Raw genomic sequence first — 11,837 nt, 5'->3', positions numbered from 1 at the left:
TTTGAAAAATATATTTGTTTGATATAGGTTGCATAGTACCAAAGAAGAGAGTACCGTGTCAAAGTTCGACGTGCACCGTCAAATATTTACGGAGTAAAAGCAGCTGTGGGTGTGATTGGTAGTAATATGTGACATTGATTATTTGTGCAAATACTATTATCCATTGACAATAAATAAATACTTTTATTTGTTATACAGTTGTTATGCAGTATATACCAGAGGTTGAAACTAATGCGGGGTACCCCCTAAAATGGAACTGCAATTTTCAGCAAAAATTACGGTTGCTATTAAAAACATAAATTAAATCTCTTAAATGATACGTGACCCCCCATTTTCTTGCAGCTAGATTAGATGTGAGGAGCCACACTTTCTATTGCTGTACTTCCTGGGTGTGTTGAAACGCTGCTTATATCAGTTTTATTAGTAAACGTCAACATTATCGGCAATAGGAATTGATTTGGTCTAATGGAACCTGGAACAGGAAGGGTATACAGTGGAAGAATTTAAGCCATCCCATTGGCTGTTGGGATGTTCGGACCAGTCTACTAATCGTAGGGAATATGCACTAGTTATGAGGACAGGCGATGTTGAAAAGAAATAGCCCATTGGGCCCACCGACAGGGATCGATCCCAGACCGACCGCGCATCAAGCGAACACTTTACAACTGGGTTACGTCCCTCCCCTTAGATAATAATGAGACTATGGAATAAAGTAAAATAGCATTTTGCATCTTAATTTCAGCGCTATACATGGATGTCAAATCATGCCATTGTATTGCATTTAGAAACCGGTCAATACGTTCAGTACTGTGATGGGCAGACAGCCAGATTAAAAAGAGAAACTAGCGCATGGTCTTATAATTATTGTGTAACTTGTATCGCCGATTAGTTTCTGCTGAAATTAATGCCTTACACAGTCTCCCTTGTACGGGTACTAGAGTCCTGTGAATGGACTGTCAGAACCAGAGTACTTGTGGAGACCCTATTACTGGGCAAGGCCTCGTTCCACAAAGCAATCTTAGTGCTAACATCACTGTAACGGCATAAGGTAGTTATATAGTTAAGGTGATCTTAGGGCTAAGATTGTTTCGTGGAACGGGGTCCAGATCCACATCCATAACCACAACATGCATTAGCCTCTGTCAAATCATCCCAGGTTCTAGACATCCATTTATAAAATACTGATCCAATCCTCAAAATCAGAACCAGCATCTACATCCTTACCTGATGCAGGACCAAATTTATAGTTGTAGAATTTGACAGGGGTCAAGGTTATAGTCGAGTTAAAAACACAAAAACTGAAAAAAATAATATGATAAATATTTTATTTTATTTGAAATTACTGGTCATAAATATTAAAACAAAACAATTCCTGATTAGAGGAATTGTTAATATCCACAATAAAACTGCAGAATTGTAGATCTATAAAATGATATAAACATAACACAATTGCTATTAAAAGTCCAGACCTCATCGTTTAAGGAGAGTTGTCAGTCTCACGCCCCTGAAATTAGTTCAAGGAAAGTAATTTTTAGCTCCCCTTGGCATGTGAATTTATATCTTAGTTGACTCGCCATAATTTAATCCCTCCCCTCAATTTTGTTTATGGTGAGGTCTGTATTTCCCCATTAAATTATGTACTAGAATGCACTTTATGTTAATGTGTCTGTCATACAGTAAAATGGAGTCAGTGTAGTTTTTTACAAATATCTGAGAAAGTTAAAGGTTCTCCAAAGAGCTCTATAATAAAACAGAATTCTCTACTACCTCAGGAGAAAACCTTGATTTTCATCTAAATTCTAGAATCATTAACCTTCAAATCTGAGTGTTTGGCAACAGCTTTTTTAATATGAAATACACTGACAACATCAAATAAATTTGATAAATCCTGTCTCAGGGTCTAGCACTCAAATCTGAGTTTCTGACATTAGATTTTTAAATAGCAAGTACCATAAAGATATCAGGTAAAAGGTTATTATTAAACCCATACAATCCCAATATTAGGCTAGACATTTTGATATTCATGAACCAGCCACACAATATTTTTGGCAGTAAAACTGTTTGTATGTTTTTCTTTCTCTACAAAAAGCTGCTACTTCATTCCTACAGAGTGCTAGCCTCCATCCGATACACCATCTTGTTTTGCCATCCAGAAAGACCCCCAGCCAATCAGACAGCTGTTCCTCTCTCAAGATTCTGTTTGATTTCGGTAGTGTACGATCCATAGAATCTCTCAAGTTTCTGGTTGAACTTCATGTTGCGTTCATTGATGTAATCAATGTCAGCATCTTCATCAAATGCCCTGCGTCTGCTGTACTTAGCCCTCTTTTCAATCCTTTAAGAAACATAATAAATCAAACATATTAATATACCGTGGAATTAAATGTTTCACCTATATTACAATTTTTCGGTGCACTGTAATAAACATCTATAGGTTAAACGAAAAATCAACTTTTACTGACCTAGGACTTACAGTGTGTGACAAACTGATTTAAATGCAAATCCTCAATGCCAACATTGACACCATTCCTGTTGTAAAAGTAATACTTATATCTTACATTTTTACATCGTCAAGACGAAACAATAAAAATGAAAGACCAATGATTGTTAAAGGTTTAATAATGTTCAAATGAAACTTGAGCTAGCATTGCGCCTTCAAATTTTGTTTTGTTTTTTATAACAAGTTTGAAGACTATGAAAAAGCAAACTAAAGTTGAAAATTATTGATATTAGAACCGGTACTTCATTATATTTTTTTACTGGGAGAAGGGATTGGAGATTCGTGAAAATAAATGCCGCTAAACCGACTCATTTTTATGAAATTGCAAACATTTTATCCCGCGAAAATATAGTATTTTACAGTATAATATCCTTGACTGCTTAATGCTGGATTTTATAAGTAAATAAAATGTTTCCAATCTTTCTAATGCCAAGAATTGGAGGTAAAGTTTGAGTCTAATTTTGACCATGAACCTGTTAACAGTTGTATCCATCTGATATTTCAGAATGAAGTTCTGGACAACTTAGAATATATTTCAAAAGTCATGGTATGTGTTGTCCTGTCTATGGGAAAGTGCATATTAAAAATTCCCTGCTGCTATTGGGAAAATGTAGTTTTCCTCTAAGACTGTGTGTCAAAAATGACCAAATGTTTGACAGTCAAAGCCAATGATTAACTAATCAATGTGCTTCATTGGAGTCATTACACAAAATAAATGATTAACTATCTATGCATCAGTCAGTGTACCCAAATCCTTCCTTTCCAAGAATTTGACTTTAACTCATAGTATTTTAATATAGAAGCTAAATTTGTTTAACACTCCTTGATTTTTTCTTAGGAAAATTGGATTACTAAACCTTTATGTAACAAATATATAAACAGAAAATGCAATAAACTATGCTGATGCACTGATGGGCTGTTCACAATTGTTAATAGTTTCACAAGTGTACAAAGATTAAGTTTTTGATAACTCCCTCCTCCCTCATAATATTATAAATGTGTACATTAAAAAATGTAGATGTTCAAGGCATATATTGTTTTAAAACTCTAAGCTGACCATAACCCCCTTTCTCCAGCACATAGTTTGTATCCCAGTGAAAATGCTGATAACTGCAAATAGCTCCTAAAGAAAATGGTACATCAATGGTTCTGTGAACACTCACTGTTTTTCCAAATCTTCCACCATTCTGTCAACCGCTTCTTCAGAATCTTTGCGTTCGTGAAGACCCAGAGTACTGCTCGTAGCATAGAAGTCTTCACCTCTGAAGGAAAGGAAAGGAATGTTTGTTTAATGACACCCTGGCACCATGTCTTAATCAGCATCAATTAAGTCAAAACACAAACACACCCCAACTGTGATCCTTGGTGTACTGGAGGAAGGAAGAATCCTGTGGCTACCACATGACTAATCAAAACGTAAAACAAAACAAGAATTCCATGGAATTAAATGCCTCGCCTACCATTTTCAGTGCACTGTGATGAACATACATACTGGCAATTATAAACCACATTTCACTGATCTAAGACTTATTTTTGTATGAGAAAGGACCTAAATGCAAAACTTTATCCCAAAAGTTGATGACCATGCCAATGGAAAAGTAATACCTATATCTCATCTTTTTAGTTCATAAAGCTGAGACAAAAAAGGGTGTCAGACATGTATGATGCATATTTAAATGACTTACAATTTATTCTTCTGTCTTCCATACTCGTTCATGTCCGGTTTCATCTGTTTGGTCAAACGCTGATACTGCCTGTGGGTTGCCTGCACAAAATCTAAATAAATAAAATAATTACAGTAAGTACTCAGTACTACTGGATACTTTTTCATTATTTTATCTCCTTAAACAAATATTTAACAGCCCAGGTGTATGATTTTTAATAGATAAAAAATAGAAAGCTGTTCCGTTGACCAGTGACCAGACCTGGGACAGATAACTTGAAGTTTGTTTTGTTTAAGAACACCACTGGAGCACATCGATTAATTAATCATCGGCTATTGGATGTCAACAGATAACTTGATGAGGATTTACATTTTGCTAAAAGAGTTGTCTACCTTGTGCTTGTTGGGGGCAATTCAGTCTTACTAAACCCACTGTACTGGACTGTCTGTGGTACAGGGTCAAGAAAATAGAGTTCTGTGTCCGTGTAATGAAGTTACCTGAAAACCCTATGTCTGGGTTCTTCTTCTTCTTCTTCCGATCCCACGTCTCTGCCTCGTCAGCACCAATCTCCAACAACTTCACTCTGTCGTAGTCATCACCTTTCTCTTTACATTCCTACACATGCAGTATAATACAAACACAATTGTAAAAAAAAAAAAAAAATGTTAAAAACAATTCTTGGGTCATGTTGGTTACCTGCCCTTGTTTCCCCTGGATGGGGGTAGGCACAGTGTAACAGGGAATCTGTGAATAAAACAAAACAAAACAAACACAGCTGTAGTATAATTATCAGTCTTTGCCATGAGCAAAATGAAGGCAAGCTAAAAAAAATCACTATCCTGAAATGGAACTAGGAGAACAATCACATGAAGTTTTATATTTAGAATTTATTTTTAAAATGGACTCTTTTAAATAAAAAAATTTAAACCCGAACCAAAGCAATAACAAATTCAACAGGATCCTTGATTGACTGATTACACAATCAAGTTACGCAGGGTTGTGAAAAGAATGTGTCCAACTTTCCTCACTTAGCAGTAATGTAGACATCTGCATTTTTGTTGATGGTAAAGTGAAAACAATAATCTGAAAATTATTGTGAAGTTACAAGCAAAGACTGATGGTCCCACAATTCAAAAGTGTGTGGGTAAGTAGACAACAGATAACAAGGAAAATTAATAAAATCAGGTTCACTAACTTACTGACTTTTTTTTTACTGTCGACAGTCAACATAACAGACATGAACCACTGCATTATAAAAAAATTATGTCATGGAGAAATAAGTCAATATGACAATGACAAGATGCAAGTTCAACAGTTAAATTGTAATTGTAAACATGTATTTGGGTGCCAAAGGGGTTAAGTGCTGTGACTGTATTCATGGTCTAACCACACTTAATGACAAAATGAAAGTCAAACTTTTCGGTCTAATTAACTGAAAGAATGGTCATATAATTGCAAAGTAAAAACCTGTTTTTTCCTTTCTGCTTCTTCCTCCCAATCCATACGTTTTCTCTTTTGTTCCCAGTTAGCAGGTCGCTTTTTTCTTTCGTCTTCTGCAACCACTTCTTGGTGATTCATTTTTCTCGCTTCATTCTGAAATAAGAGAGATAAAAAGATGACATGTATTAAATATCAGGCCATAGGATTTCAAACTTCGTGGGAAACACTTTTTCAGTTCAATGCTGTGTGATCATGGGAACCCATCAGTAACTGTTTATATTATTTTTGTTGAATAGTCGTACTCAATATAATTATCATGGGAAAACAAAATTTTGGTTCTGTGATTTTTCAAACTTGGTACCAAAAATGATTGTTACAATGAAATCTGAATGCCTGAAATATGGCAATACATTAAACAATAAATAAACAGTCTAATCAATGATTTAAATAATAGATTTTAAATTAAATATGACCAATTTGATTAATAAAAGGTTAATAACAAAACTGCAATAAAAGATGTTAATTTACTCTTACAATTACTGGATTTTATCCATATATGGAAACATATATTTTAAAATTTAGCTTCAATTCACATTTGTAAATGACAGCTTAAATACTAACACTGTAATCTGAAGTTTATCGAAACATGATGGCAACTACTTTTTGGCAATAAAATTCCAACTTCATTACATATCAGTTATATTATATTTGTGTGGCAATGCACTAGCTGAACATATCCATCTTTGTTTTTGACAGCCTCCTTATCTCAAACAGGGCCCTCTGTTAAGGTTTGTTCGAATCTTTTTCCCTTTGGACAAGTCAACTGATAACCAACTTGCATATTCTTGACTCTTACAATAGAAATACAATGTACTAGAATAAACAGGTTTTAGATAAGGCAAGTACTAACGGACAGGACGTTAAGAGTTAATGCACGGAATTCCCACTGTAGTTTAAACAATATTTATTGCCGTCAAAATGCGGTTTGGGATTGGCCAACAGGCCTCTTCCTACATTTATAAATACAAGTTTGATACATCAAGATGACAGAAATAGTATAATAATTTAAATAAATTCAAATTAGCTAAGATGAGAAGAATGGAAGTGAGAGAGAAAAAAGGAAAAATAAAAATAGATAGTTGATATATTATTTAGTCACAGTTGGGAAGGGAGAAGGAGGAATAATGAATGGTTAGTTATCGAAACGTTTGCTATTAATTATAAAGTCTTGAACAGATTTAAATATAACACTATTTTCGTGGGTACTAAAATTTGGGTCACCAAATAATAAAGTCTTGCAATTAAGATTGTGATATTTTGACAGGTGAGTATTACGAATTACATTATATAGTGGACAATAACATAAAAAATGTTCTGCATCTTCAATAAGATGTCCACAAGTACAAAATGGACTGTCACTTACGTGTCTTGCAAATTTATGACCATTTAGATCGCTAGTTCCCAAGCGGAGTCGACTATGTAATATCTGTTGCCTTCTATCACCATCGTAAAAGTAGCACGGTACAATTGGGTCCGATTTATTTAATTCTGATTTAAATCTATTTAACGATGAAGAATTCCTAATATCGGACGTTATATTATTCCATAATTTAACTGCGGAAGGAAAAAAGGAATTCGCGAAAAGTTTAGTTCGACAAAAGCATGTAAGGAGGCGATCTACATTACGAGTGTAATATGGGGTTTTTGCAGAAATGGGGCGTGGTAATTGTAATGTCAAGAATGTGGGGAGCAAGTTATTAGAAAGTTTATACATTATACATCCCACTGTGAAACAGAATTTACATTTGGAAATGGAATTACGATTTTCAGCGATGTTTAGAAAGCTATTACTGTTTTACTATTGTCACACGCTGTAAAACTGACGGTTAGTCTCGTTACAGTACTGTAACAGTTGGCAAACGTGTAGTGTAATATTTACCGGGTTTACTGCTTAGCCTATTGCACAGCATAGATGGGACAGTTTTTGACAGGAGTAAGCTGAGTCAACCATTTGTCACTAACACCTGTCTTGGGAGACTGACTTTTACACTACTCATTAAAATAAATGGCGACTTCAAGAACAGTCAAAATAGTTTGCAAACGTTTAACATAAAATGACTAGCTGAATGTTACTTTATTTCTGCTGTGGCATGCAGTCTTCACGACATCAGACTGTCAAAGCGGTGATAAAAATAAATGTTTACGGTTTGTCAACCCTGAGACCCTTTGAATAAAACAGTGCACTTAGTTGTTGGACAATTATGCTTTATATACATGTGTAGTTGTTATAATTGTGACCTTTGCACCTGGTGCGATTTTTCGCTGCTAATGTATACTTTGATTTAACAACAAATAGCTACGCACTGTTACAGTATCGCTTTCTATGAAGTTGGTTGGTTGGTTTTTCAAGTCATTACAATTGTAATATGTACTAGAAGAATCATGAATAAATAACATTTTCTTCTGTAATTTGTCACAACTTGTTAATTACATATTGTACTCTGATGAAATGGAAATGAAATGGAATTTACAAAAATATGAAACAGAAAATAGCTTTTTTTGAAACGGAAAACCACTGGGTTAATGAGCCTTCTAAAAAAAAAAAAAAGAAAAAAAAAAAGGAATTAAATGTTTAACTGTTTTTCGGATTTGCCAATGCGAACCAACAAGATGAACATCCTAAATAACATTGGATTAACATTATTAGCACTGTTCCAAAAATAATCACACAGGGAAGAGGGAACAGTATTTACCACCAGTAAAAGTATAATTAAACCAAGTATACAAAGAACAGGGCTCAAACTAAGCATTTGTCGCCTACAGCAATATTTTAAAAACATTACCATGGGTGAAACGGCCCACCGACTGCAATTTTGAGCCTGCCTACGATTTTTGTTTTCAAAGTGACTGTTGATGCAAATCAACATGACTGAAAGGTTATTTTGCTGTATGTAGACATATTTCAAAAGTGCAAATATTAAATACTAGTAGATAATATACACCAAGTATGTACTGACGGCAGAAATGTTTAACCAGTGGCAGAAAAGTGCTGTTGGTGACGCTTCCGACCTACAGCAATTTATATCTTGACACCAATTGCCGTCAGTAAGTTCGAGACCTGAAAGAAGGAAAAATGTGGCTACTGTACAAGGCATCATATAATCATTATGTTGACTCATACCATTCTCAGCTCCAACTCTTTAAGCCTGTTTAGCCGGGCAAATTTCGTCTTGGCTCCTCCAACTCCAGAACTGGATGAAGGGCCTTTTTCCATTGTCTACAAAAAGAAACATGTTAACATGACAAATAACTCTTCTAATCCGTCTTCATTACACTGATTAATGACAATGCATCACCTGTCTCATGCAGGACAAAGTAATATTAACAGGTAATTTTTCCTTTCGAAATGTGTGTAGTTGTCAAAAGAAATAAAAAAAGGGACATATAACAACTAAACAAGGCACAATATTGCGAGAAAAACACTCGCCTAAGCGACTAAAATTCTATGGTAATTCAAATTTAATGATGCATTACAATTTCCAGACTCATGATCAAGTCCACTCATAAATTTATATTAATTAATGACATTTGACGATCTGAAAATAAATTTGCCTGGATAGCAGTGCAAAAACACTGCGCAATGTCATCTGGCAGCATAAATATAAATCTAAATGCTGGGGATCATGGAGGTTTCAGTAGTGCAATAAACTTTTATCAGGTCAGCCAACAATTATTTACATATATTTATGCAGGTCTAACGCAAATCTGAAGCATTGGTTATATAATGTATAAGTGAGACAATGTTGGGATCATTATAATTAATTTAGTATTTAGACCAGTGTCCTATTTACATGTTCTCCAAAACTGACTTTTCACTGATGAAAAAACAAATGATATATCCTCGAAGGATCGTGAAATGTCCTATTAACAGGAAAATGGCTACAACACACACGCATTGTAATCGCACGATCAATTTGATTATTTTATCTATTACCGTATCCAATTACTTACAAATATCAATTAATAAAATGTTTATAACCTTACAAGTGTATTCCGTCGATAGATAAAACACATGCCACAGTTGAATGTGTACATTCCAAGGCAGGGCTAGCTCTGGCATTCGACAAATTCACCAATTGCAAATTTTGAAAGCACTTGGCGAATTTTATTTTAATTTGGTGAAATAATTTCATGTAATAATTGACATTTTAAAGAAAATATCTGAACTTTTTTAAGTTTAATAGACAATGTGGCGAAATGTTTTGTTCGCCCAGAGCTAGCCCTGCAAGGCCTGGATCGGAAAGCATCCTATAGGTAAAATGGGCTTCCATAATTTGTTTTTGTTGAAAGAATATGTACGTCACATGACCTGACCCAAAGATGAAAGCATGTGACCGTGACAGGATTCTTTCGCTGTTAACAAGTGCTGATTATTTAGATGCAGGTAGGTATTAATATAGCATACAATTTAAAATAATGATTGTGCATAATGCATTTTGTATAAAAATAACTTTTTACTTGTTTTTTAATCTTTTTTTCTTTTCTTTATTGGTAGCAAGTACTTCCTGGTTCAGAATTATTGTGTTGTTAAAGTTCAAGCGCACACAGATTCGTAATAAACAAGACATACGTAAAATAGGACGCTTCTTGACTTAGGACGCCTTTCGATATTTAGCGATAAATACTTATAAAACAGTTTTAATTTTAGACATGTTCTGTTAACGGACCAGGAAATGTTGTTTTACCATCTGTTGATAAATGTGACGTTACTGGTTCGCTCGTGTTCGCAAGCTTTAGAACAAATGTGACGTGCGCGACTACTGATGTGCGCGACTATTGATTACTCTACGATACTGTTGACGAAGTCGAAACGTTAAAAGATGCGGCTGAAATGGGGATGGAACTTGTTATGGACTGTTAAACATGTCCAACTGGTCTTTAGTGTAAAAGTGAAGCAAAATAAGAGTCCACACAAACTGAAACTATATATATATATATATTATAATCACAGTAAACAAAAAATATCAAAACAATCCCACTCACAACGGATGACATTTTATATATATAATTTCTATGCTGTTACGCTGTAGTAATACATGTCATAAAGTTCAATTGTGCAGACGGTTGTTTACAGTCTATGTAAGGTACGTTCTAACGGTGCGATTTCAGTTACACCAGAACAACTCCAACAGTTTAAAAGTTTGTTTTGTTTATCGACACCAGTAGAGTACTAATCGACTATTGGATGTCAAACATTTGGTAAATTTTGACTCATAGTCTTAGAGGATACCCACGTACTACATTCTCCCCATCAGCAACAAGGGCTTTTTATGTATACAGACACGACAGCACATACGTCATACCACGCCCTTTTATATACCAGCTGTGGGTCTGGAAAAATAATCAGATAATGGGTTTTCTGAGGTGGTTCGATCTTACGACGCGAACGCTCTACCGACTGAGAGCTGTATACATATGTGATTTGTAGGCCCGATGTAGCGGGATGCAGTCGATTCATCCACTGGACAATTCGTCCACGGACGATTCGTCCACTGAAAATTCGTCCACTGAGGAACTCGAGACGATTCGTCCACTACACAAAATCAGTTCCGGACGATTCGTCCACTGGGTTTTTATTTCCCCAGTACATTTCGTCCACGGCCTAAATAATGTGCACTACATGTACGTGGGGGCTAAATAAATTATTAGATATATTTTACCCCGTATTTTTTTTTGCTGTGTCATAAATTTATCTAGCTTTTCTAGTTAGACCCGAAGGAATCGAAATTTAGCCTGTCAGAACATGGCCCATTTTCGGTGTCTACTAGTCGGTCCGCGCAGTCGCTGGACACAACTAAATTCTTATTCCAAAATCTGCCCACTTCAAACTTATCCCCCACCCCTTTTCTGTCCTGGACTTAGTCACTGGCAAAGGCCAGAGATTATGCCCAGGACAGACATGCTTGAAACCTTCGTGGTATATGAGCATGTAAATAAATATTGGATTGGATTGGGTGAAAATAAATGATATTGCATTAGATTACGCTTGGTAGATGTTTTTGTAACAATGCTCTGCAGACATAATTCTTTGGTGTTTCTATTTATTCGGTTATTATTTGTTTCTATAATGTACGCCTTTCACGCTACATGTCGTAGGATGTTTTTAGTAGGGCCTACAATATGCCCAGTAAAGATAATCTTTAGCCCTTCCCTTTCAACTTGTTTGGTTTCTG

The 11,837-nt window shown here is 35.2% G+C and overlaps 1 protein-coding gene across 2 annotated transcripts; it reads right to left on the bottom strand.

The window, feature by feature from the left end:
• Positions 1–1,311: 1,311 nt before the first annotated feature.
• LOC121370500 (pre-mRNA-splicing factor syf2-like) lies at positions 1,312–10,674 on the bottom strand. Of its 2 annotated transcripts, XM_041495777.1 has the most exons (7): positions 10,648–10,674; positions 8,786–8,881; positions 5,632–5,757; positions 4,662–4,779; positions 4,186–4,276; positions 3,664–3,762; positions 1,312–2,335 (listed from the first exon to the last, which is right to left on the bottom strand). In XM_041495777.1, exons 1-7 carry the CDS (start codon positions 10,657–10,659, stop codon positions 2,170–2,172), a joined length of 708 nt encoding a protein of 235 aa, XP_041351711.1. In that variant the 5' UTR covers positions 10,660–10,674; the 3' UTR covers positions 1,312–2,169. The 2 variants fall into 2 exon arrangements, with proteins under 2 accessions (XP_041351711.1, XP_041351710.1); XM_041495776.1 differs by lacking the exons at positions 8,786–8,881; positions 10,648–10,674 and adding an exon at positions 8,622–8,767.
• Positions 10,675–11,837: the final 1,163 nt, after the last annotated feature.

The sequence above is a fragment of the Gigantopelta aegis genome, chromosome 4, assembly GCF_016097555.1.
Source record: "Gigantopelta aegis isolate Gae_Host chromosome 4, Gae_host_genome, whole genome shotgun sequence".
Taxonomy (NCBI): Eukaryota; Metazoa; Mollusca; class Gastropoda; order Neomphalida; family Peltospiridae; genus Gigantopelta; species Gigantopelta aegis.
Note: the sequence above shows the minus strand (reverse complement) of the source record. Positions and strands in the feature narration are given on the sequence as shown.

Excerpts from the sequence above, each read along its gene's own strand:
- LOC121370500 (XM_041495776.1), bottom strand. The coding sequence starts at position 8,762 with ATGATGCCTTGTACAGTAGCCACATTTTTCCTTCTTTCAGGTCTCGAA. Across the intron at positions 5,758-8,621 it reads ACTGGTTAAACATTTCTGCC|AATGAAGCGAGAAAAATGAA; the intron begins GTCAGTACATAC and ends CTCTTATTTCAG. Across the intron at positions 4,277-4,661 it reads CCCAGACATAGGGTTTTCAG|ATTTTGTGCAGGCAACCCAC; the intron begins GTAACTTCATTA and ends TTATTTATTTAG.